General features: G+C 52.1%; 3 protein-coding genes and 2 non-coding genes across 7 annotated transcripts in view; 3 read left to right on the top strand and 2 right to left on the bottom strand.

The window, feature by feature from the left end:
* Positions 1–16: 16 nt before the first annotated feature.
* TRMT2A (tRNA methyltransferase 2 homolog A) lies at positions 17–4,944 on the bottom strand. Of its 2 annotated transcripts, none has more exons than XM_016192698.2 (12): positions 4,670–4,943; positions 3,377–3,936; positions 3,059–3,167; positions 2,629–2,810; positions 2,352–2,466; positions 2,148–2,263; positions 1,961–2,072; positions 1,379–1,501; positions 1,143–1,218; positions 794–910; positions 553–649; positions 17–473 (listed from the first exon to the last, which is right to left on the bottom strand). In XM_016192698.2, the coding sequence occupies exons 1-12, from the start codon at positions 4,730–4,732 to the stop codon at positions 248–250; spliced, it is 1,896 nt and encodes a 631-aa protein (XP_016048184.1). In that variant the 5' UTR covers positions 4,733–4,943; the 3' UTR covers positions 17–247. The 2 variants fall into 2 exon arrangements, 1 of the variants encoding a protein (XP_016048184.1); XR_009550412.1 differs by having other exon boundaries at positions 335–473; positions 553–695; positions 4,670–4,944.
* A 144-nt stretch (positions 4,945–5,088) lies between these two features.
* On the top strand, positions 5,089–15,294 carry RANBP1 (RAN binding protein 1). The gene is made up of 6 exons (XM_007533383.3): positions 5,089–5,370; positions 6,594–6,730; positions 8,989–9,146; positions 11,087–11,215; positions 14,357–14,422; positions 14,880–15,294. Exons 1-6 carry the CDS (start codon positions 5,356–5,358, stop codon positions 14,993–14,995), a joined length of 621 nt encoding a protein of 206 aa, XP_007533445.1. The 5' UTR covers positions 5,089–5,355; the 3' UTR covers positions 14,996–15,294.
* Positions 13,306–13,412, bottom strand: LOC132542713 (U6 spliceosomal RNA). Its single transcript, XR_009553685.1, has one exon. It is a non-coding gene; the product is annotated as a U6 spliceosomal RNA (small nuclear RNA).
* On the top strand, positions 14,456–14,574 carry LOC132542973 (small nucleolar RNA SNORA77). Its single transcript, XR_009553944.1, has one exon. It is a non-coding gene; the product is annotated as a small nucleolar RNA SNORA77 (small nucleolar RNA).
* Positions 15,295–19,861: 4,567 nt separating the features above from the next.
* The window catches only part of ZDHHC8 (zinc finger DHHC-type palmitoyltransferase 8), a 15,315-nt gene continuing 9,488 nt past the window's right edge, over positions 19,862–25,688 (top strand). Inside the window, exon 1 of one of the 2 annotated variants that reach the window (XM_016192699.2) lies at positions 19,862–20,221. In XM_016192699.2, the coding sequence (XP_016048185.1) occupies positions 20,118–20,221 (104 nt within the window). In that variant the 5' untranslated portion in view covers positions 19,862–20,117. The remainder of the gene's footprint in view (positions 20,222–25,688) is intronic. The other variant, XM_007533385.3, reaches the window with a different exon arrangement.

The following is a 25,688-nucleotide window of genomic DNA, read 5'->3' as shown; positions in this document are numbered from 1 at the left end:
CTCACCACAAGACAGCTATAGATAAACATTCTTTTATTCTGATCTGCTTGATCCAGCTGGTGTAAAGACTAAAGAGGGTAGCAGAGCGTAGAAACCCTTGACCTAGAAGAATGAGCTGGGCTTGCATGGGGCAGCTGGCTTTCATGTCCTTTGTGTCCAATGTCTCAGTCCTGGGACAAGAACTTAGGAAGCCTCTACAACACAGATGACACTATTCTGGAAGAGCTGTTTCTCCTGTACAGGGAACCTAAGCAGATGCCTCAGTTTCTTGCAGTGTGTCAGTAGAGGCTCCTAGTAGAGGCTGGCCTGGAGGATCCTGGGGTGCCTGGACCCCCATGCCATTAGGGTGCTCTACCCTCTCAAACAGGATAAGCATCTCACAATGTGGAGTCTGTGGAAACAGGTCCACAGCCACAGCCTTGACTGGTCGGAAGGGTGTGCCCTTGACTCTGTTAGAAGGGGCCCTGCAAAGGCTGTAATGAGAACAAAACATGCCAGTCACATGATGAGTACTGGGGCCTGATTCACCTTGGGTCTCCACCTCACACTTACTCTATAAAGTTGCTCATGGCTGCACGGGGGTTGCAGGAAACATACAACAGACGCTTAAGGTTCTCAGCTTTGCGGATAGCCAGGATCACTTTGGAATCTGAGCAAGTACAGAGTAAGGCTAAGCATCCAAAAGCTTCTCTGATCTGGGAGGCAGTGGGGATGGTAGGCCTCAGGCCTGGGTCTGCATGACCTGGTATGCCACCACACAGCCCCCTTCCCCTGGTACCCAAACTACGCTTACGTAGGCCAGCACGGGGTGGGTCCAGGATGGCCACAAGCTGCTGGGAAGCCAGTCTGCTCACCAGGGCAGGAACCAGGTCCTCAGCCCGCCCACAGTGGAACTCCACGTTGCTCAGTTCTGAAGGTGGTGTTACAGGTGTCAGGAGACCCAGGACACCCACCTCTGCAGCACTTGCTCAACCTCATAACCTATAGTCAGCGCCCACAAGTGTCTTGGGAAGAGTTGCTGACCAAGAACCTGGGTCAGCCCTCATGCCAGTAAGTTTTAGGCCCTGTGAGTGCCAGTAGGTTTGCAGGAAATTTGCCACCCAATCCATGCTCTGCCCTATGGGTGTGGTGCTGGTTCTCACCATTGTCCTGAGCATTCACCCGGGCATCCTCCACAGCCTCTGGGCACAACTCAATACCCACGACTCTTCTCACCTTCTGAAGAAAGGAAAGAAAAACTCACGGCACCCCTCTCCCCTGGAGGTTTCATGGAAAAGGGGAGTAGTGGATTCAAGACAAGGCTGAGGTTTATTCTCACTGGAGGGGCTAAATCAGAGTATTTGGGTGGTGGCAGTGCACGAATGGTGGGCTGGCTCACCTGGGCCAGGGCCAACCCGATGGTGCCAGTGCCGCAGCATACATCCATCACGGTGCTTCCCATGTCCAGCTGGGCCCAGTCCTGAATGACCGTGTATAGTACCTCTGCTGCTGGGGTGTTGACCTGAAGGGGCCCCCACCATTCAGATGAGCCTTCCCACAACTCTTCACAATGTCCCCCCATCCTCCTGTCCCAATCCCCGGCTTCCCAGTTCTCTTCCTAAACTCAGCTTACCCCCTCAATCCATACACTGATCCCCTGGCTTTAAACAAACACCAGTGGGGGTTCGTCTTCCCAATTCTCTTTTTGGCATGCCCCCCCAGCAATAGTGGTACTGATCTAGAGCCCACCTCATGGCCTTGGTGTCAACTCTGGCTCCTGCTTCTACATGTACCCCCCCCCCCCACAAAGCTTTTTATATATCAACTTAGTGACAGACTGTTGCAGCATACCCTGCCTGGATGCTGTCACTCAGAACTGGCAGGGCAAACCCTAGTCCCCGCCTAGTGCAGCTGTCCTAGTCACATCCTCACGTGCTAGTCCTTCTGTATACACTAGAGATTCTCAGGGACTCTGGGCTACCTGGAAGAAGGCATGAGGAGATATCCGGAAGGTCAGCCCCAGTAGGTCTTCGTGGATACACTGGTCCCCAGCTATATGTTCCAGGGGCAGACCCTCCTGGCTGGGCGTCTTCCTGAGTGGTGGGGCAGGCCTGTCAGTCTCATCAGCCCACAGACGGACCCACCTCACCCAAACCCAGGCATCTCACCGCTGTCCTTCCTCCACAAAGTAGAGGCAGGTCACCCCACTGTCTTTGCCTGGCCCTGCCATGAAGTGTTGGGCCAGTGAGGCCTTCAGACCCATCAGTTCCTCAGGACTCAGCTTCTGGAACAGACAATAGAGAAGACTAGTTAGGTTGTGTTATGGTCTCCATCTGGACACCCTTCCCCAATGGGCCAATCTCACTTGACACCTGGGGGTGGAAGTAGGCAATGGCCATAGCCTGGCCACGGCGGCTGGTGCGCACAGTCAGCTGCTTCCAGTGGCCTGAGTATGTCTCTGGATCGTATGCAGAGTATGGGGTAGACCTGTGGGAGCAACAAATGGTCCTGAGTCCTAGCATCTGTGAGCCATCTGTGACTGGGGGAAGCAGGGTTCCCACTTGCTCCTCCTGACCAGGGCCCAGGTCCTCTCCTCCCTGACCACCTCAGGACTTCTGTGGATGATGTGGTACCTTCACGAGTCCTTACCTGATGAATTCCTGAAAGGCCTTCACCACCTGCTTGGTGGCCTCAGGGATGTGCACAGTATCGAAAGGAGCCGCTACAGCACATGTCCCGCCCTTGTACTTGCCGAGCCGACAGCCTACAGTGTTGTCCTTCCCATCCACCCCAACACCAACCAGGAACTCGCACTTATTACGGTACTCGGTCTGCAGGGAGGATGGAGGGAGGCAGAGACACATCCTGACCATACCCTGGCCATCCAGCACTCCCACGGGATAGAAACACCAGTGAGAAACACAATGATCAAGAGCCACAGTCCCACTGTGGGGGCCCAAGGGGGGAGACTGACAATTGGCAGTCATATGACAAACACCAGCAAAATGGGGAGAGATGGGATAGAACATGGAAACACGTTTGGAAATGAGGGTGGACAACTATGCCATGTAAGCCTGACCTGCTGGGGTGATGGCCTGATCCCCTCAAGTGGGCAGCAGGCCTTGTTGTACTTGTGCCTTTGCGAGAGTAGCCAGGGCAGCAGGGCTCGGTTGGTGGTCCCAATTTCCCTGCAGGGCAAGGGGGGTTGGCCTTAGCCTACTGCCCCTCCACACCCCCAGCCACTCTCCTAGTACCTGGATCCCACTTTTAGGAGCTCACTGTCCCCAATGATAGCAGACGCCTTAGTGGCTAGCTCCCCCAAGGATACAGCACACAGGTTGGACTGAGCTGCCAGAAAGAACTCGGGTGCCAAAGGGTGGCCTGTGTCCACACTTACTTGGCGAGTTTCTGCAGCACCTGCTCGCACTCCAGTTGCTTCCGCTCAAGTTGCTCCGAGTAGGGCACCGTCCAAAGAGGGGTTACGACATCAGCGATACATGTGGCTGGCAGCTCACCCTCAGCCTCCCGTTGCCTCTTCCTGGCCATGGGGTCAGCCTTGGGTCTGGCCAGACGCACTTTGAGTGGGCGACCCTTCCAGAGGGCGCCATGCAGTACACGCAGGGCCTTGTCTCTTTCAGTGGCATTTCGGAATGTCACAAAGGCACAGGGAGGTTGCCCGAAGAGTTTGGTTTTATGGGGCTTTAGGCCAAATCGTCCCAGGAAACGCTGGACGTCGCTAAAGCTGGCATGCCGTGGCACATTCTGTAGCTCCAGCTTGAAAATCTCAGAGGTGAACAGGTCATCCCTGATGTAGCTGTATAGCCCAGGCTGAGGCCCTGACTCTGCACCTGCTCCAGTCCCCTCAGCCTCTTCCTTCTCCACTGGTGGGGCTGAGGCGGCAGGGATGATCTGGGTACTTATGCTCTCCTGGCCACAGTCCTCCGTAGGGGCCTGATCCTGCACGGAGACAGGCAGGGGCTAACTTGACTGGACCCTGGATTCCAAACAGGCTCCCTCCCTCCACATCCCATCAACAATCAAGCCCCATCTCTTTTTGTTCATATCCCCAGTTCTTTTTCTTTAGGAGCTTTACTGCTCTGGGTGACTTATTTTTTTTCTAGGATAGAAAATAAAGGGGGTGGTAGGGAAAAACTGCAGCACCATTGGGGCCAGGCAGTGGCACACCTGCTTAAGTATAGAATTACCACGCACCATCTAGGATGCAGGTTCAAGCCCCCGGTCCCACCCACGGGGGGGGGGAAGCTTCACAAGTGGTGAGGAAGGGCTATAGGTGTCTATTTCCCCCCACCCCTCTTAATTTCTGTCTCTATCCAAGGGTAATTAATTTAGAAACTGCAACACCAAAGCTTCCTCCATTGCGGTGGGGGCTGGACTCGAACCTGGTCGCATAGGGCAATGCAGGAGCACTATCCAGGTAAGCCATTTTTACCATCTGCTCTTCCTTCCTGTCTAGAGATAATAGGGAGACCACAGCGCTTAGGCTTCCTTCAGTGAGCTGGGGGCCGGCTCGAACTTGGGTTGCATACATGGCAAGGCAGCGCACTGTCCAAATGAGCTATTCCCAGCTATCCTTCCCTCCTGTCTCATTCCCCATCCTAGTGCTTTCTTCTCAGGGCATCCTACCCCCACTCCCACCACCCCCCTTTCCCCCAATCTCCCTTTGCTTTACGTTGCTGTTGAGCTTGTCACTCATCTTCTGGTCCTTCAGTGCCCTTCCTCTCAAGAGCCACATCAATGGCCTCCTTCAGGGAGCGCGCGACGCGACAGGCCTCCGCACCGGGTGGGGCGGGACTTGAACCTTCGCTGCTCAGGTCCCGCTAGTGGGAAAGACGTGCCCTGCCCGCTCACCAGGAGCTCGGGCCCGCGCCCGCCGCTCCTCTCGCCCACCGCTCTCCCGCCGACCAGTGCCCGTAGCCCCGGCCGCGCGTCTCTATCATTCTGGCTTCCGGCAACGTCATAGCGGCGCGCCCGTCCCGACCCCCATACTCTTTTGCCAACTCGAGAGCCTTGCGCGGCCGCGGGGCGGAAATGCGCGCGAGGGCCGCCGGGAGTGCACGCTGCCGTAACTGCGGGGTGCCTGAGCATGCGCCGCGGACATTTTGGCGGGAAGCGCGGGGTAGGCTGGACAATGAGAGTGTCCGCCGCCTGAGCCAATAAAGCTGTACAGGTTTTGAATCGCGGCGCATTTCCCGCCGCCGAGGTCAGGGGTCGGGGTTCGGGTCGCGGGGCGGAGGGAAGAGCGGGCGGACGGCAGGCGCCGGCGCCAGACGCGGAGAGAAGGAGCTACGACCCTCCTCCCAGAGGCCGCGGAGCCAACAACGACCGAGCCAGCCGAGCCGCCGCCGCCGCGCCCCCATGGCGGCCACCAAGGTGCGGTCGGTCGCGGGCGGGGGCTGGGCGGGGACCGAGGGCTGAGGCCTGATACCGGCGGCCACGTGGGCGTCCCGCGCCACCGCCGCCAACCCCCGCTGGCCTGCGGGTTCGAGGCCTGCGGAGCCTAGCTGCGGGGAGCGCGGCGTGGGGGCTCTAGGCCTCCCCGGCTGCGGTTCGCGGGCCTGGGGGCTACGGTGAGCCCGCTTGACCTTGGGACGGTGCCCGGGGTCCCGGGACCTCCACCCGGACGTTTTTCTTTGGGGGGGGTCTGGTTCCCGCTTCCCTTGAGCGGCCTCCGGGGGCGCGGGACCCGCAGCCGGCTCCCCACCCCTACGGCGCGCACCTCTCTTGCGGCCTACGCAGCACTCATTCATTCGCACGCATTCATTCATCTACCCATCCATCCACCCACCCACCTACCCATCCATTCATCCATTCATTCACTCAGCCTCTGTGTCTCGCACCGCAACGGGCCTCTGCGGCGGCGGCTTTGTTGGCCCTGGGCGAGCTGACCTCTCCGGAGCCCTGTTTGTCCAGCCGAGAAAAGCAGCGAAAAGCTTTTTTTTTTTTTTTTTTTCTCCTGCTCCTTCCTCTAGGGTTGAGTCTGATGATGACTGTCTCTGGGTTTGTCTGTGTTAGAGATACACGGAAACGAGCCATGTGCTGGGTAAAACTTAAAAACCTGAACAAGAGATGATTCATTTTTTTGGGGGGAGGGGCCTCATACGCGATTGATTTTACTTGTGACAATTGGAGCGTACAGAGCAAGAAAAAAAAACGTGATGACAGAACTGAGCTCCGTATAAATAGTAGCAGCTTGGTAGTAACTTGTTTACCTTGTCGCAAGCTAGAGCTCACATGTTTCTCCAACAGTAAAAACCTCAAAGGGTTGCTTTTTTGCTATAAAAGTAGCGCTTCCCCCGGGGCTCTTTTCTATCCACCCTTGAGTTCTTTAATCTTCCCTGAGCAGACTCATCCACGATTAACAGATTAGGAAACCGAGGTTCAAAGAGACAGCACGCCACCTCATTTAGCACTGCACAGATTTGATTGGTGCCTGTGCATCTTTAGAGAGTTTGGAGGACTGGTTTCTCCACACACTTGTTCTGTGGGCCTGGGTGTACTTGAAAACGCTTGTAGGACTAACCTCTTATTTTGGGAGTGAAGTCATTTACTGGAGGGAATAGTGAGTGCCAAACTCTATACCTCCTCCTCCATAGGACACCCATGAGGACCATGACACTTCCACTGAGAATGCAGATGAGTCCAACCACGACCCCCAATTTGAGCCCATTGTCTCTCTTCCTGAGCAAGAAATTAAAACGCTGGAGGAAGACGAGGAGGAGCTTTTTAAAATGTAAGTAAGGTGATACTGTTGGAAAAATAGGTACCTTCAGTGTAAAAGTTTTTTTTATAAATGTCTTGATCTAATGTACCAAGGGTATTGGGATTGGGTGGGAGGAAGCCCAGAGAAAAATACGAATTATGTGGAGACTAATCCATTGTGGGAATTAAAGTTGTGCTGCTGTTGTCACATAGAATAGTTTTGCCCTTCTCTGATGTTCTGTCCACAATGAGCCAAAGATGATGGTGCAGCCTACCAACCAATGTGTAAGCTACCCATGCCACTAGTACTGTCACAGCCCCTTCCACTTGTGCAGTCTGTCTCAGAGTTTTTAATTATTTTTATTTATTTATTTGATGAAAGAGACCCTGACCACTGCTCAGCACTGGCTTAGAATAAGTGGTGCAGGGTATCAGACCATAGGCATCAGAATCTGTTGGCATAACCATTGTGCTATCTACCCCATCCATGGCCATTTTTATTTACTTTTTTTTTTTTTTTTTTTTTTGCTCGGAGGTACAGGGTAAATCTTAGAATTATTAATGAAGGGTGGGAGTAGATAGCATAATGATGCTGCAATGATGAACCTTATAATACCCGAGGCTCCAAAGTCTCAGATTCAATCTCCTGCACCACCATAAATCAGAGCTGAGCAGTGCAGTGGGGGGAAAATAACGAAAGAAGACAATTCTGTTATCTCCCATGATTGCTCCTTAGAAAATGTGTGTGCTTTTTTGAAGCAGTGTTGGCTGAGGTGTCTTTGACAAGGTGACAGTCCCATTAGGACTGTTGATTATATGGAGTTGCAGGGAGTGCTAGGTTCAGTTACATCCTTAGAGAAAGATAGTTGCAGTGTTTTCTCTGTCCAAGCTCGTGGACCTCCATATTCTCTTTACCTCAAATTCCATCCAAGTTAAGATTTTTATGGTTGGAGCTAGGGAGACAGGAATAGCCTAATGGTTATGCAAAAGACTCATGCCTGAGGCTCCAAGGCCCCAGGTTCAATCTGCATGCCACCATAAACCAGAGCTGAGCAGTGAGTGCTCTGGAGAAGAAAAAAAAATTTTTTTTTTTTGCTTCATATTTATTGTATAGAGACAGAAATTGATAGGAATGGGGAGAGAGAAAGGGAGACACTCAGATGGGGACGGGGGCTTGAACCAATGTCTTTATGCACGGTCATGTGTGCTTTGATCCCCAGCAACACATATACCAGAGTGATAACTTGTTTTCTCGCTCCCATGTCTCATTAATAAAGAATATTTTATTTATTAACTAGAGAAATAGGAGAAAGAACTCTGGTGCATCACTCTGGTACATGAGCTGCCAACAGTTGATCTAAGGACCTCATGCTTAAGAGTGCAATGTTTTATCCTTTTTTTTTTTTTTTTTACCAGAGCACTATTTAGCTCCAGCTTATGGTGGTGGTGGTGGGGTTTGAATCTGGGACTTCAAAACCTCAGGCATGAGAGTCTGTTTGCATAACCATTATGCCATTTACCCTCCGCCCTCCACTGTTTGTATGCATAACAAAAGGAGAGTCTTGTGTCCTCCTTTGGTCCCAGAGGTTGGTGGGTACCTCTCTGAAGACACTGATTGTCTGCTCTGTCCAGAAATGCTGCTGCTCTCAGGGAGTGGCACCTCCCATAGTGAGGACTTGGCTGGGGGTGTTGTGTGACTGACTTCCTTGCCTTCATGGGGGTGAAAAGTGGTCTGGTGTCTTAGACATGGGCCCTGCCTGAGAAAAGTGAAGAGGACAAGAAACCTCCCTTAACAGACTTTAGTTGGGGGGGGGGTGGGCTGAGTTTGGGGGACTCACTCCTGGCTCTTTGTCACTGGTAGAGAGGGAGCCTTGCTTGAGCTCATTGTGAGGGGACACTAGCCAGCAAAATGTGCTTGTAGGCCAGACTTGGCAGTGTTGACAGACACCTGCAGTCTCTTCTTTGGGGCCTGGAGGTCAGGAAAAGGCAGGCCCAGTGCAGGGTGAGGTGTGAGGCCCTTGGCCTTCACCTGCAACTGCTGTTCCTACAGCCCTATGGGCTCGGTACTGCCCCCCCCCCCATACTTAGAGGGACTTCTTTACTAAAAGTTCAGGTCGTTTGGTTGGGGAAATTGACTGTGAAATAAAAGCTTGAAATTCATTCAACTGTTTGGCTCATTTGCTGTTCTGAATTGTGGTTTAATGCATAGAAGACACATGATATGTACCTGTAATAATAGGACACTCAGTACCCTCTGAGTATCTAAGCTCTCCATGGCTTTTCTTGAAGGCGGGCAAAGTTATTCCGATTCGCTTCAGAGAATGATCTCCCAGAATGGAAAGAACGAGGCACAGGGGACGTCAAGCTCCTCAAGCATAAGGAGAAAGGGACCATCCGCCTCCTCATGAGGAGGGACAAGACCCTGAAAATCTGTGCCAACCACTACAGTAGGTGACCTCTGGGGTGTGGTTTCTCTGCTCAGCCCCTTGAGCAGGCTGTCTCCAGTGCTTTCTGGGAGCACACTGTTCCTCCCAGCACTTGTGTGAGTGGCAAGCTTGCACATTTTAAAACAGGAAACAAGGTTTCTCATTGTTTGAGCTCATAGCAGACCGGCAGAACTTCAAGCACATGTGGCGTGGAGCCTGGGCAGAGTTGATCTGACAGGATGGAGGTAGGGCCTCAGCGTGGGCTGGGGGTCATGGGTGCCAGCTCAGACCGGGGCAGCAGTGAGGACCCTTTGCTTATGCACTTGTACTTAGAATGCCTGGGCAGTGTTTTCCAGTACTTTGTGTTGGGCCACAAGAGGAGAAAGAGGAGGCTTCACAGCAGGTGGGTAGTGGTTAGAGGCCAGGTATGATGTTTTAGGCCTGACTGTCATGAGCATAGTAGAGCTAGCCTGAAGAAAAGCACATAGACTTGGCCTGTAAAGAGTTTGTTAAGTCTCCCTTGCCCCAAAATTCTTCTCTTTGGCTGCTGGCCTGTTCATAGTACCACAAGTGTGTCTTAGGAAACAGACCCATCTTGGGCTCCTTTGCTGAGTCTGCATTTCTGGGTGTGGTGCATGTCCAGTAGGACAGGCTTCTGCTCAATTTTCAACTCTCCCCTCCCAATTATTTATTTATTTATTTACATAGGGCAGAAATTGAAAGGGGAGGGGTTAGAGACAGTGACACCTGCAGCAGTCCTTGTGAAGCTTTCTCCTATAGGTGGGGGCTGAGGGCTTGAACCCAGATCCTTGCACTTGGTAACGTGCTTTTTTTTTTTTTTTTTTTTTAAAGATTTATTAGAGTGGGAGTGAGAACCAGAGCATCACTTTGGCATGTGCAGTGCTGGGGTTGAATTAAAGGCTGCTTCATGCATGCAAACCCTTTGTTCTCCCCCATTGAACCACTTCCCTGGTAGTCTAGTTTGAAACTTTGTTGTGGCTATTCCCTAACTCAGGATACTTCCCCCAGAGCCTTGTTAGGAAGTGGACACTCTTCTGTGTTGATTGTGAGTGGGTTTGCAGACTTGGTGATGCAGAGCAGGTGGCGGCAGGATGACATAGTAGCCTCTTTTGTGCTCTGTGACAACATGCAGGCTAGCATTGGGGTGGCCTCTCAGTTCAGGCAGTAGTGTGTTCTGGGCCTGCAAGGGGACTGAGGAAATTGATGTAAAAAAAAGTGTTTGTCCCTGACCATAACTCTTTGCCGTTCTGTGCAGACATGTCAGGAGGTCTTTGGTATCCTTTTCTGGGGGGCCTTGTCTCCTATCATCTATCTCCCTGGACAGTGCAAGACTGAGGAGAGTGGCTGCCCTGGTCTGAGTACAGACCCTGATAGGTCATGGCCCCATTTCCTCACTTGTCCCTCTGCATCTACTTCCCAGGGGCCTTCTAAGCCTTGAACTCCAGATCTGCTTTAGAACCAAGGAAATAGGGTGTTTAGATTGGAGACCCTTGCTGGGGGCAGACCAGCCTGTTCTCTCTCAAATTCAGGATTATTTTGGTCTAAGTGGATATGGGACATTTTTATTTTATTATTTGTATTTAATGGATAGTAACAACCAGAAATGGAGATGATAGAGAGGGAGAGAGAGATGTGCAACATTGCTTAACCACCCACAAAGCTTTCTCCCTGCAGATGGGGACTGGGGGCTCGAACCCTGTCTTTGCATATTGTAACGTGTGCATTCAACCAGGCGTGCCTCCGCCCAACCTGTGGAGCATTGTTTTAGATAGCATCCAGTTCTTAACAGGACTCTGCCTAGGTTTGGTGGACATACCTCAAAGTGAACCTGTTTTGTCCAAAATGGAGTCGAGGATCTGTGAGCTGGTGGGTGGTGGTGTGGTGGGCTTGTCAGCTACCTCTGGTAGTCACATCATCATCACTGGCTTTTTTCCCTGTAGTCACACCAATGATGGAGCTGAAGCCGAATGCGGGCAGTGACCGTGCTTGGGTCTGGAACACCCATGCCGACTTTGCCGATGAGTGTCCCAAGCCAGAGCTGCTGGCCATCCGCTTCCTAAATGCTGAAAGTAAGCAAAGGGCCTGCTATGGCCCCATCTTCACAGTGCTGGGCTTTAACTGCAGGCAAATGCTGTTAACTGGGGAGAGAACTGGGAAGCAAAAGGGAATTTTTTATCCTCTCAACTGAAGCCTGTTGACTGGGTTTCCTGAGACAGTCTGGATGTAGCTATGCAGCCTTGCCAGATCAAGAAGTAATTCTTGGTTATCAGTAGGGCTGCTTAGGGAGAATTCAGATTCCACAAGTAAAGGGCTTGGCCTCCCAAAACCGCTTTCCATTTCAGATACCAGTTGCAAAGCCACCTGGGCTTTTGACCAGCTGTATGCAGACTGAAAGTTCCTGTGGCCCCATATGATTTCATTATCACATGTTAAGAGGTTTTTCCAGGACAACTGCCTCATTAGGTTGCTTTGTAAGAACAGTATAGAAAACTCAGGGAAGCTCTCTTACTCGCTAGGTTATTTATTTGTTTATTTATTTATTATCTTGTTGCATAGAGATAGCCAGAAATTGAGAGGGAGGTAAGAGGGAGAGCGTGAGAGACAGAGACTCTGACATCTGCAGCCCTGGTTCACCACTTGTGAAGCTTTCCCCTGCAGGTGGGGACTGGGGACTTGAATCTGGGTCCTTGTGCACTGTAACATGTGCACTCACCCAGGTGTGCCACCACCTGGCCCCTAGATCATTAACTTATCTATCACAAAGGCTAACCCTCAGGAGAGCCAGATGGAAGAGACACATAGGGTAAGGTAAGGGCACAGACGTCCATGCTTCTCCAGGTGCATTGCTGTCCTCAAATACCCATGTGTTCACCTACCCAAAGGCTCTCTGACTTTGCTTTTTTTATCCCCCTGCCACCAGGGTTATCAGTGGTGTTCAGTGCTGCCACTACAAATCCACTGTTCCCGGTGGTTTTTTTTTTTCCTCTCTCCATGTTTCTCCTATTTGACAGGACAGAGAAATTAAGAGGGCACAGGAAGGTAGAAAGGTAGACACCCACTGACCTGCTTCATCACCCATGAAGCGACCCCTGCTGGTGGGGGAATGGAGGTTCAAACATGTGTCTTTGCACATGGAGACGTGTGTGCTCAACTAAGTGCACCACTGTGTGATTCCCCTCTTGAATTTACTTTTTTACTTTTTTCTTACCAGAGCATAGCTCTGGATTACGGTGGTGGTACAGGGGATTGAACCTGGGACTATAGAGACTCAGGCATGAGAGTCTCTGCATAACCACTATGTTACCTACCCCTGCCTTGAATTTACTTTTTTTTTTTTTTTTAAAGAATTTATTTATTCATGAGAAACATAGAGAAAGAACTAGCCGTCACATGTGCTGCCGGGGATTGAACTCAGGACCTCATGGTTGAGAATCCAAATGGTTTATCCACTGTGCCACCTTCTGGACCACTTGAATTTACTTTTTTTCCTTTTCTCTTTTGTTGCCCTTGTTTTTTATTGTTGTTGTAGATATCGTCGTTGTTAGATAGGATAGAGAAAAATGGAGAGAGGAGGGGAAGACAGATGGGGAGAGAAAGACACCTGCAGACCTGCTTCACCGCCTGTGAAGAGACTGGAGATGGGGGGCCTGGGTTCAAACTGGGATCCTTACACCGGTCCTTGCACTTCGCACCACATGTGCTTAACCCGCTGCGCTACCACCCGACTCCCTTGAATTTACTTTTTTTTTTTTAATTAATTTTATTTTTGAGAGAGATGAAGAGAGAGGAGAGAGAGAGAAACACCAGAGCACTGCTCAGCTCAGGCTTATGGTGGTGCGGGGGATTGAACCTGGGACTTAGGAGCCTCAGGCATGAAAGTCTGTTTGCATAACCATTATGCTGTCTCCCCCGCCCTTGAATTTACTTTTTTAAAGGACTTCTATGGAAGCTTCTTGATATGGGTGTGATTAATTCATTTATTGGCAGTTGAAAACTCAATTTACAGCCCTTCTTTCCCTTGAGGTCTATGATTTTGGGACTGGAAGGTCAGTGTTTTGGTTTCATGACTGGTTCCCTTGACCAGTCAGGCTCTACACTTGGTTGCTTCCCCAAAAGTCAGCTCCTAACAGAGATACCTTTTGTCTTTTTTTTTTTTTTTTTTTTAATGGAACGTTTCATGAATTTGCGTGTCATCCTTGTGCAGGGGCAATGCTAATCTTCTCTGTATCGTTCCAATTTTAGCATACGTGCTGCTGAAGCTAGCACCCTTTATTTGTTCTTTTTTAAAAAAAAATACTTATTTTCCCTTTTGTTGCCCTTGTTATTTTTATTGTTGTTGTTGTTATTGATGTCTTCATTGTTAGATAGGACAGAGAAATGCAGAGAGGAGGGGAAGATGGGGAGAGAAAGATAAGACACCTGCAGACCTGCTTCACTGTCTGTGAAGCGACTCCCCTGCAGGTGGGGAGCCGGGGGCTCAAACTGGGATTCTTACACCGCCTTCTTTCTTAACACTTAAGGAATACCCAGGCTTTTGGAAACTGAACCTGGTACTAGACAAGTATATACTAGAAAAAGTAAGTTAGTCATTTAAATGGCCAAATATATCTATTTCCTATAAATCACTGTAATGCCAGTGAAAACAGTGTTAGAAAATATTTTCTCAAAGATAATTATAAAAAATAATAATAAATCTTGATGCATTTGGACCATATGCTCAGAAGCCCAAGTAGTCCGTTTCCCTCTTAAACTCAGAGGTTCTGCTATTCTGCATAGCCAGGACAGCATGTCTTGTGTTCCTAGGGGCTCTTCTGAGGCTGACACCCCTTCACTGTAAGCCTGGATTATCAAAAGGTCACTGGGTGGACTTAGGAGAAAATGTGGGTATTGTGGTCTTTCCAATTGCTCTTGTGGTCGATGGTCGGTTACCAAGTGGACCTCATCTTTGCTTGGGCAGCAGGCCCTGTCTTACAGTTCATTCAAACCCTGGTGGTGAACAGTGATTGGTCCTTGCCTCTTGGTTACCTGAAGACAATTTGCTCCTCTATCTAAACTGTTAATGGATTTAGATGGTGAAAGTTGCCTGGCACAGCTACCAGCCTCAGAGTCAGTGAATCCTGGTGCCTCAGAAGGCAGGATGTGTTTCCTCACTACTGGAGGTCTTATGAAGTCTCTCTTCCCCTTTTTTCTTTTTCTTTTTTTCCCCGTAGATGCACTGAAATTCAAAACAAAGTTTGAAGAATGCAGGAAAGAGATTGAAGAAAGAGAAAAGAAAGGTAATATGTTGCTCGTGATCAGAGACATCCCTCGCAGACTCACTCTGCACCCGGCTGCAGCCCCAGGCGGGTGCTTTTTCTGTCTGCCACAGTAACACTCCAGGCGCTGCAGTCATCTTGACATGGCAATACAGTTGCCGGGGGACAAGGTGGTATTTCTTGGGGAGTGAGTTGGTGCTTGGGCATGTGCTGACTGGTCTGGCCTCACAGCCAGGTCATAAGGCCCAACTAAAAGCCGGCTTCCAGGGTTCATCATGGTTACCTACTTCCTTGGGGCCTGCGAGTGGTGCTGTAGCAAGACGTACTGGTGGCCTGAGTGCGTGAGCATGTTTACTAGGGTGCCTGGGAATGCCCTGCCCTGTGGGGTATGTGCCACACAGTCACTGGGGGGGGGGTGCACATATGCTTGACCTGGGTGGTGCTTCCCACTCTCATGGGGTCTCTGCTGTTCTTGTAGGGGGCGGAAATGATAATGCTGAGAAAGTGGTGGAAAAACTTGAAGCTCTGTCAGTGAAGGAGGAGACCAAGGAACCAGAAGAGAACAAGGAGAAAGCTGAGGAGGAGAAGCAATAAGTCGTCTTCCCTTGTTTTCTTTCCCTTCCTTTCTTTTCCTTTTTCTTTTTTAAAAATTTGCCCTGCCCCTCTTTTTCTTTTTTTTTTGGTTTTATTTTTATTGTTTTGTTTTTACAAGGGCTTTATATAAAGAACTGAATTCCAACAATTCAGGTTGTTTTCTAAGTTTTTGCCCTATTGAAGATGACTACAGAAAATCATTCCCCAGTCATGAAAATGTACTGTGCTAACTTTCTTTTCCATAGTGGAAACATTTATAGTCATAAGAATTAGTGAATAAACAACACATTTGAAACCTGCGTGGAAGGCAGGCCCTGTGTGTGCGCCGACCTTGTTCTGAGAGCATCGTGGGTTCCTGCTTGCTTTGGGGTGTCGCCGGGAACCTCAGTTACAGGTCAGGGGTTTCTACTTTGGGTTGGCTCCAGCTCCAGCCCTACTGTTACACTTGGAGCTGTGGGGTCCCAGGCACCTTCCTGCTGTGGACTTTGGGTCCTCTGGTGCCATAGTGCATCTGAGCGCAGACATGATCGGAGGAAACTAGTGCTGAGTGTCCCTGCTTTGTTGGGACCTAAACTACTTTGCCTGTGGTAAGGAGGGGCTAGATTTTTGGCTGGTCTGGGGGGAGTGGGGGTGAGAAAGACCTGGTACCTGAAGGCATGTGTCTAGACTTTGGCTGAGGCCATCTGTGGTCAGCCTTTAGCTATGATCAGTCTGTCTGGCCCAGTGGAGAGAAAAGCCACCTGTCATGAGCCTGTCTAGACTGCTTAGTGTGCAGGTGGGGTTGGCTCCACAGTCCTTGTTGGATACCTGGCTCCCACCTTTGGAAGAAGACCATCCTGTTACATTTCCACCTGGTTGGAAATGAACAGCATATGCAATAGCTCTGTAAATAAAGGGCATTTCAAGAAAGTGAATGAATTAGTGCCATTTGGGTAGGCTACCTTGTAAACCAGGTTTCTTTCAATTTTGAGTTTCAAATAGGGTTGGGGGAGATAAGACTGCAAGAAGCTTCCCCCTGTGGCTTGGGAGGAAATGCAGTGGATACAGCTTTGAATTCTCAGGTGATGCTTTGGTTGTCTCCACCACATAAACAGTCTCAGTTTTGTTTGTTTGTTTAACTTTATTTTTACCAGAGCACTGCTCAGCTTTGGCTTGTGGTAGGGGATGAACCTGGAACTTTGAAGCCTCATGCATGAGTCTTTTTGCATTTTTAACTTTTTATAAAGAAGTGTCCCCTGTGGTCTGGGTGGTGGCTCAGTGGATAAAGCATTGGATCCTCAACCATGAGGTCCTGAGTTCAGTCCCCGGCACATGTACCAGTAGTGATGTCTAGTTTTTACTCCTCCTTTCTCATTAATAAACAAAATCTTAATTTTTTTTTTTCCCCAAAAAGAAAAAAGTGTCCCTTGGTACAGGTATTCTATGTGCTGAGGCTCAAACCTGGATCCTAATACATGGTAAAGAGTGCGCTTTGTCAGGTGATCTGTCTCCTGTCCCACCCCTCCCCAACACTGGCCAGGGAAACAGCTCAGCTGGTAAACTGGGACTTCTATGCCTGTAGTACCCAGCTTGATCCCCATCGCTGCTTGTGTTGGCATAGTGCTGGCTTCCCTCTTGTGAAAATCTTTTTTTCTACTTCATGAAATAAATCTTTAAAAAAAAGTGCACGGTCCTCTCCAGGGTAATGTGTCCCTGAAGACCATCAAAACTAAGGAGCCATTTAGCAGAAGAGAAGCAAGTTAGGGCCTGACTCTGGAGTGGACGTTTGTCTCCCTGAGTGTTGGCCACTGACACCGACAAGAGGCACTTGACAATGGCCTATCTGGCTGTCTGGAAGAGAAGTCTGGTTTAAAAGTCAAACTAAAGGGGAATCTGGCAGTAGCGCTGCGAGTTAAGCGCAGGTGGCGCAAGGCGCAAGGACCAGCATAAGGGAGTCACTTGCTTCACAGGTGGTGAAGCAGGTCTGCAGGTGTCTATCTTTCTCTCCCCCTCTCTGTCTTCCCCTCCTCCATTTCTCTCCTATCCAACAATGACAACAACAATAATAACTACAATAGGGAATAAATATATTTTTTAAATCTTTTTTAAAAAGTCAAACTATAGATGTCATTTGCTGTCTTTGTCATATTCTGGCAGTCTTAACCCTTTTGCAAGGCACAGGTCTGCTGCTGTTCTCTTCCAAGTTGGCACTGGTACAGTGACAAGGAAGGAGGTTAAAGCTTGTATTCCTCAACTACCTTGATGGAGTTGCAACTATGATGCTGTAAATTGCAGTTGGGACAACAGCCAAGTTGTGGCCCCTGGTGCATTTAAAGATATGACTTGCCGGATCCATGCTTCCAGTTGAGCCCACACATTACTGTGCACAAGGATCTGGGTTCAAGCTCCTGCTCCCCACCTGCATGGGGACACTTCAGTATGCAGGTATCCCTTGCTGCCCTATTACAAAAAGGAAAAAAATGGCCACCAGGAGCAGTGGATTTGTAGTGCACTGAAACCCAGCAATAACTCTGGTGGCAATTTAGGGAAAAAAGTGACTTGGTGACACTGCAGACAGGGAGACCCCAGCCAATGCGATTCCATGTGAGCCTCTGTAGCACAAGGGAGCAAGCTTTAGGGAGTCTGAATGGAGATACCAACAGTACTGAGGATGGAATGACCTTCCCATTCGAGTTTGCTTGGTTGAGGCTGCTGTAGCCTGGCCAACATTGGAATTCCCTGCCTAGGCAGCCTGCAGGAACCTGACTAATGCCCTTCCCATTTTGATTTACTCCACTGATCCTGCTGCTCCTGGGGCCTGCGCTTTCTGGAGCCTCTGCTGGGCTGTAGAAGAGCACAAGTAAGGGTACTTAAGTGTCCCTAGCTCTGGAGGCCTCTGAGGATGCTGGAACCCTGTGTTCACCTGAGGGCTGTGGCAACTCAGCAGGTAGTGAGGTGTCTGTTCTATTTGCTGCCCTTTGTGCTGAGTCCTGCAGTATCAGACCCTATTTCTTCCTGGGCAAAGAGAGGACCACTAGACCATAAGTTCCCATTTCCTGTAGCAGAAAGGTCCAAGGAGGTGATGGCTAGATCACCCACCAAGGGTTCTAGCCATAAAGGAGTAGGTGCATAGTGGTTATTTGAGAAAGACCTGTGCTTAAGGCTCTGAGTTCCCAGGTTCAATCCCCTGCCAGATTAGAGAGTAGAGATGGTATCTCTGTATCTTTCTTTTTTTTCTTTGCCTCCAGGACTTATCGCTGGGGCTTGGTGCCTGCACTATGAATCCACTGCTCCTGGAGGCCATCTCCCCCACTTCTCCCCCCTTTTGTTGTCCTTGTTTATCATAGTTATTGTTATTGCTGTCGTTGTTGTTAGGTAGGACAGAGAGAAATGGAGAGAGGAGGGGAAGACAGAAGGGGAGAGAAAGACATCTGCAGACCTACTTCACTACCTGTGAAGGAACCCCCCTGTAGGTGGGGAGCCAGGGGCTCAGAACCGGGATTCTTAAGCCGGTCCTTATGCTTTGCGCCATGTGCGTTTAACCCGCTGCACTACCGCCCAGCCCCCCCGTATCTATTTCTCATTTAAAATAAGGGGGCTAGGCAGTGACGCTCAGATTACAGTGTGCAAGGACCTGAGTTCAAGGACCCTGGTTTCCACTTGCAGTGGTGAAGCAGGGCTGCAGATGTCTCCCTATCTCTGTTCCCCCTCCCCTTTCAGTTTCTCTGTCTCTATCCAATAATAAATAAAAAGATTGATAGTAGCGCAGCGGGTTAAGCGCAGATGGCACAAAATGCAAGGACTGGCGTGAGGATCTCAGTTCAAGCCACCAGCTCCCCAGCTGCAGGGGCGAGGGTCGCTTCACAAGCGGTGAAGCAGGTCAGCAGGTGTCTTTCTCTTCCCCTCTCTGTCTTCCCCTCCTCTCTCCATTTCTCTCTGTCCTATCCAACAACAACGACAACAATAATAACTACAACAATAAAACAAGGACAACAAAAGGGGATATATATTTTTAAAAGATAAAATAAGGGCGGGGGAGATAGTAAAGTGGTTATGCAAAAGACTTGGATGCCTGAGGCGCTGAAATTAGTTTCAATTCCTTGCACTACTATAAATCAGCTACATAGTGTTCTGGTTAATATTTAAAAACCAAAATGAGCAGATGCCCAGGTTTGGGGGAAGATCCCCCACCTGAAGAAGGGCTTAAAGCTCTTTACAGAGTGGAAAGCCTTGGGGGGGGGCTAGCTGAGGCTAGAAACCTTTGTTGGCCCCCATGGACCAGGCTCTGGAGCTTGGTTCAAGTTCCTTTCTCTGACAGGTGCCACCCAACAACTGCTCCCAAGCCCCGCTGAGGACATGGCTCCACCTTAAGCGGCAGTGCCCGAGCTCCCTCCGGGTGGGATTTCCTGCTGGAAGCACCGGTCCAAGAGCCTATCCCTGGCAGCGCGCCTGAAAGGGGTTTCCTGGCGCCCCTGCGTCGCACCCCCCTCCCATTCCAGTCCTCAGCCTCCATCCAACAGCATGGGGCCTGGGCTTGGAGGGACCTTGAAGCCCCAGATTTTGTTCTATCCAGCAGAGCGATAAGCTGGAGTAAGCCCTAGTGCTCCTGCATTGGGGCTGTGGGGGAGGCTTGTAAGGAAGTGTTTCCAGATGAGAAGGGTCTGCATGGAGCTGCCCCTTAGGCACAGCGCGGCAGGGATTGGGGGGAAGTTCATGCACACAGCGGCCCAGTAGGAAACCCGCATAGGGGCCGCTCTGGGTGCTCATGCGCTGCCCTCGGGTTGGACACGTTCTGCACGGAGTGGGCGGCGGCCCGACCCCAGCGAGTGCGCAGCCCCGGGGGAGGCGGCCTCAGGGAGTGGGGCACGCAGTGCGCGTGCGCGGCGGGGTGGGGCGGGCCCTGAGCGGAGGCCAGACCCCCGCGCGGTCCACCTTAAGGGCCGCGCTGACATCACCGCGCTGCCGCCGCTGCCGCCGGCAGGGGGGTGGGATTTCCTCCTCCTCAGCCGCCGCCGCCGCCGCCGCGGGTCCTGCGCTTCTCCCGGCCGCCCCGCCCCGCCCGACCCCGGCCCGACCCCGGCCCGACCCGGGCCGGCCCCGCCCGTCCGGCCCCGGGGAGGGATGCGGCGGCGCGGCGCGCAGGATGCCCCGCAGCCCCGGGACGCGCCTCAAACCCGCCAAGTACATCCCGGTGGCCACGGCCGCCGCGCTGCTGGTCGGCTCCAGCACCCTGTTCTTCGTGTTCACGTGAGTCCGCAGCGTCGCGGGGCCCCGGGGCCAGCGGGCAGAGCGGGGGGTAGGTGGGGACCCGAGCGCTGGGGCGGTGCGTGGTGGGCACCGGGGCTGCGGGCAGGGTGAGTCACCATCCTCAGCCCATCCTGAGGCCCCTGGGGCAGGTGAGTGCAGGGTGTGGGGGGGGTGCCTCCAGTCATCTCAAATGAGGGTGCCCACAGGTGCTGCATGGGGGTGCTGACCCCTGACCCGCAATGTGAGCTGGCTGCCCGGGGCGTGGTAGACAGCCCTCAGCTCCCAGCAGACTACACAGTGAGGGGGGGGGGTGACCAGAGCCACCAGCACTGCCCCCCAACTTCAAGCAGCCCCCCCAAAGTGACTCTTGATTCCCCTCATGCTGTCCAGCTTCAGACCAGAGCCAAGTGTCCCCAAGGAGGTGTGGCCTGATGTGACTGCCACGTGCCTGCCCTCAGGTGCCACTGATGCTGGCTTGGCAGTGCCCTGCACCCACCCACCCCTGGACCTTCTCAGGCTGAAGATCCAGGCCATGCCTAGGGCCACTAGCCATTGTGGGGTCTGAGATCCTTGGGGCCTGAGCATGTGTGATCTCAGCACAGGCTGGCTCTGGATGTGGCTCCTTCTCTTGTGGTTACAGAGCACTGTCCCTGCCCCAGGGCTCCTTCACACACAAGGAGGGGTTGGCGGGGGGCACCCACAACTTCCCAAGACACAGCTTAGGTGATGACTGCCTTCCTGAAGAAGCCCTGAGGCCTGGGCTGACTGGGACCCTGGCCCCTTAGCTAGGAGGAAGAAGGTGGGAGCAGCGTGGACAGACAGTGCATCTGCATTGGGTGCCTGTGGAGGCTGGGGCTGGGTGGGCGCCACAGGCTGCCAAGAGCCTATTTTAAAAAGGCCTGTGGACGGGCTTATTTCTGGCTTGCTTGAGCAGGCGTGTTCTCAGCACTCAGATACCATGGCTGCTGGGTAGCAGGTGTGGGCTGAACTGCTTCCCCTCAGGTGTCCGGTCCTGGTCCTGCTCCTCTTCCTGGCCTGAAATGATGAGGGTCTTGGCTCTATGTCCCAGAAGACTGACCTCCACTTGCCCACTCATCTTCATGTCTCATTCTCCAAGTGCAAATCAGGACATTTCCTCAACTTTGAAAGTACTATGTGCCCTCTAGAAATAAGGTGGTTTTTTTTTGTTTTGTTTTGTTTTTTTTTAAGAAATGAGAATCTGTCTGCCCTAGCCCATAGAACTGGCCCATCTCTTTTCCTCTGAGACTCACCTGGCTTCCTTCTGCTCTTACTTCTGGGCCAGGGACACTGGCCCTCAGGGTCCTGGAGGTTGTCTCTTGTACCTGTCCCTGTGGCCCTCTCATCCTGCAAGAAGGAGCTGTGGCAGGACAGAACCCAGGCAAAGGGACTGTCCTGCTTAGGCCTCCCATCACCTGGCACCCACCTTTCTGCCCTATTGCTAGGCACAAATTTGCTGCAGACTCAGACACATTTGTTCCTGATTTGGGGGTTCCCCCCCCCCAGGCTCCTGTTCTCTCTGTTTATGCATCTTGGATGTCACTGGACCCTGAGTGACCTCAGATCTCCTCTTTGCACTCAGTAAGCCAGCATTGCCCCCTGAAGGTCCACTCAGGGTAGGGCCTAGAGGACTGAAGATCCCTCCCTCAGGTCTTCTCTTTGGGGAGACTGGGTGGGGCCAACCCGACTTTCAGAGATGTTGCTCGGAGAGACTGAGATATGGGTAGGGTGCCTGGAAAGTGAGGATGGGTTCATGCCACAGGGCAGGTTCCCAGAGGCCCTCCTCTTCCAGAAAGTCTTCCTGAGTTTCTGGCAAGGTTATATACATACCTCTGGGACTAGAAACTCTTCATACTGTGACTCAACACTAGGCTGGATCACATGCTGGGAGGTGACAGAGGGTCACCAGGCCAGGCCTGCTTCAGCCTCCGTCTCTCCCCTTTTCTCCTCCCGGAGTCACCATATAGAATGCCAGGGACCCTGTGAAATTCAGAGAGCCAGGGCTGGTGTGGGGTGGGTGGGTACCCGTGTGAGGCAGCAGGAGATGGGCTGACCTAGACCATGGAGAGCAGACCCACATGGGACTGACTACCTGTGGCTGGAGCACCCTGACCTCTTGAGCCTCAGTTTCCCCATCTGCTCATGAACCTGTAGAGGTCAGGTAAGCAGTTGCATCGAACCTGGCCAGGGCAGAGTTCCCGCAGACATTCTGGTTCTGGGTGCCCCCTTGGGTAAGTACTGCTCTCAAACTCTAACTGATTTAAATGAAAGTAACTGAGTTAAAATTTTCCGCTCCACATTTAGCTGTGGTGAGTGTGCTACCCCAGCAGAACCTCCACCCCCCAATGGGTGGTGTCTCCCTGTCCTCCCAGGCAGGGCTTGGGGCCTTGACCTGGGTGGGGCACACAGTGGTGGTGGCCCTGCCGCTGGGGAGATGGGCCAGGGGGTGGGTGGCCAGGAGGAGGAGGATGGAGCCTCACATCTGATGCTCCAGGCCCCTCCCCTAGGTCTGAAGTATGTCTGGCCAACAGGGAGTGGCAGGGCCAGCCTGGATTGGTCCCTGTAGAGTGGGGTGCCTTCCCTCTGGCAGAAGGGTACTCTCAGAGCCCACAACAGCTCCAAAGTGGACTGGGTAATGCTGCCTGTCCAGATTCCCAAACACTGCCATTGAGTGCAGACTGTCCCCACATGGCTTCAGGCTGCCGAGAGGGCAGGGGGTGAATGGACCTGGGCCAGGCCAAGTGGGCTGTCAGAGGGGACGGGGCGCAGACAGACATGTGTGTGTGTGGGGGGGAGGCATCTGCAGGTGATGCCGTGATGCAGGTGCTACCCTGTGTGCACTGGTGCGTGTCAACACGGGCTCCTGTGGTTGTGCACACACACCACGTGGGTGTGACAGGATGAGCGTGTATGGGTGCATCCATATTTGTAGAGTGGGCTCACAGGTGAGGCCAAGTGTGTGTGCATACATGTACCTGCAAGGTGGGGTCCACACAGCAGTCTGTGCACTTACCTGCCTGAGCTCTTCTGCCTTTCTCTTTACTTAACCCACATGTTTTAGCAGGCGGCCAAGTTCTGGGCCTTGGAAGGTAGGGGGAAGAAGGCCTGGGTCTGAGCCAAGCCTGAGCCTGAGGGACTGGTGATGGTGGACAGAGAAGAGGTTGTGGCTCAGATCCCAGATAGAGCCTGCCTCCCCAAAGTTAAGGGCCCCCATGTCCTCCCCCCACACACAGGGCCTGCAGGTGGGTGGGGTGTCATTGACGTTTAGGGAGGACAAACAGTACAGGCTGCCCAGGTGGGTGGAAACTCTGGTCTGTGTGGGGGTGGGACAGCAGGGTGGGGTAGGGGCAGTGCTGCTCTGCCTGGTGATGGTTTCAGTGGCCACAGACATGAGTCTGGTCTGTGCTATGGGAGGGCTGGAAGTGGTTCTCCCCCAGCAGCTGGGAAGCTAGCATGCGTGGTGCAGCCAAGGCTAATGGGCAGTGGGCAGTGGTGCTGGGGCAGTGAACATGAGGCCCATCCTCAGCCAGCTCAGGTACTCCCAGGCCCTCTGGGCCCTGTCTTTCTAGAGCAGGCCTGCTCCACTGACGCACAGACGGTGCAGGTGTGTGAGGGCTCCACCACACTTGCTTTTCTGCTCTGCTAAGTTTTTTTTTTTCTTCTCTCTATTGGGGGGGTGTGAATTAATGGTTTACAGTTAACAGTAAGATACAATAGTTTGTACGTGTGTAATATTTCTCAGTTCTCCATATTTCCATTTAACCACCCCACCCCCACTAGGTCCTCCTCTGCCATCATGTTCCTGGACCTGAACCCTCCCCCTCACCCCAGAGTCTTTTACTTTGGTGCAATACACCAACTCCAGTCCAAGTTCTGCTTTATGTTTCTACTCAGTTTTTTTGTTTGTTTGTTTCTTTTCAAATGGGAACCCTGCATTTTCAGCTTTTTATTTTATTTATTTATTAACCAGAGCACTGCTCAGCTCTGGCTTATGGTGGTATGAGGGACTGAAGGATTGAACCTGAGACCTTGTAGCCTCAGGCATGAGAGTCTTTGCAGAAGCATTATACTAACTCCGTCCACCCTATGGGCCTGCATTTTCATAACTGTGCACAGGTTATATAGTCAATTTTTCTAAAAGGGGCCACAAGACTCTAGCTTGCACTGCCTAGACTGGGTCTTGAGGGCTCACCGCTCCCCAAATTCCAAGTGGGCAGTGCTGAGCTGCCTGGGAGCCTGTCCTCACTGCACCTGCACACACACACACACACACACACACACACACACACACGTGCCACCCACAGCAGGCGGTGAGGATGGCGCCCTCCAGGGAGCACTCTGGGCCTACTGAGCCCTCCCTCCCCAGCAGAGGGAACCTGTGTTCCCCGGGGTGCCAGTCCACCTCCACAGCAGGTCCTGGAGAAGAGGAAGGGGTAGCTGGTAGTTCCCACCCCACCAGAGTGTGCTGTCGTGGGAAGCAGAGTCTTTAAATAGCCTCTCGCTTCCCACTAAAAATAGCGTAGTTCTGCTGCCATGGAGGTGGTTGCCGGGGTGGCAGGGCTGGCTTGGCTGGCTCCTGGCCAAGGCAGGCATGGGTGCGCCAGCATGGCCTAATGCCGGGGCAGCAGGCAGGGTCATGGCCACTGCTCAGCAGGCCACACCTGTCTCGTCCTCACAGTCAGGGCTGTGGTGGCAGGAGATCTCCACCAGCCCCCCACCCCCAGCTCCGTGGAAGACCTGGGTACAGGGAGGGGAGTACTCGCTAGTGGAAGAGACAGGGATTCTGAGGTCACTGTGGCCTCACAGGGGCTGAGTGGGCACTCAGGGGCCTGATGTTGGTTCAGGGCAGGGTACCCCTGATCAGGTCCTACAAGAACTGAAAGGCTGCTATGAAAGAGACCCACTAGGGAGGTGTGCAGGATCTTTACATGGGAACAGGAGCCTGGGAAGAGGAGTAGCCTTGGAATTTAGTGCTGAGCTTTATTTTTCTTTTCAAGATTTTATTTATTAGTGAGAAAGATAGGGGAGGTGAGGCGGGGAGCACCAGACATCACTCTGGTGCATCATGTGCTGCTGGGGATTGAACTCAGGACCTCCCGGACCACATAATGCTAAGCTTCTCTAGAGTCTGCAAGTATTGTGCTGCCATATAATGCTAAGCTTCTCTAGAGTCTGCAAGTACTGTGCTGCCATATGAGTGCACATGCCTTGCTATCACAAGGTGACAAAAGATAAAGAATTGACTAGTTGGGTGGGACTGTGCCCAGGGCCCTGAGACCTGGTTCTTCAGAGAGGAAGGGCATCATGTCATGAATTAACCAAGAACTGGGTCCCCCTTTGCCCCCAGAACTTCCCTGGCAAGGAGCCCCACTAGACTAGAGACAAGTCTGAGCAATGCCCCAGGCTGGCCTGAGCTGCCATAAGGGTCACTGCCCTCTGTCTGCTGTGG

The sequence above is a fragment of the Erinaceus europaeus genome, chromosome 1 (genome assembly GCF_950295315.1).
Source record: "Erinaceus europaeus chromosome 1, mEriEur2.1, whole genome shotgun sequence".
Taxonomy (NCBI): domain Eukaryota; kingdom Metazoa; phylum Chordata; class Mammalia; order Eulipotyphla; family Erinaceidae; genus Erinaceus; species Erinaceus europaeus.
This window is presented reverse-complemented; position numbering and strand designations above follow the sequence as displayed.

Coding starts and splice junctions, on each gene's coding strand:
- TRMT2A (XM_016192698.2), bottom strand. CDS start 4,732: ATGTGGCTCTTGAGAGGAAGGGCACTGAAGGACCAGAAGATGAGTGAC. Junction 3,168..3,376: donor GTGCTGCAGAAACTCGCCAA/GTAAGTGTGGAC, acceptor CTTGCCCTGCAG/GGAAATTGGGACCACCAACC. Junction 2,467..2,628: donor GCCTTTCAGGAATTCATCAG/GTAAGGACTCGT, acceptor TTGCTCCCACAG/GTCTACCCCATACTCTGCAT.
- RANBP1 (XM_007533383.3), top strand. Junction 11,216..14,356: donor CCGCTTCCTAAATGCTGAAA/GTAAGCAAAGGG, acceptor TTTTCCCCGTAG/ATGCACTGAAATTCAAAACA. Junction 14,423..14,879: donor TGAAGAAAGAGAAAAGAAAG/GTAATATGTTGC, acceptor CTGTTCTTGTAG/GGGGCGGAAATGATAATGCT.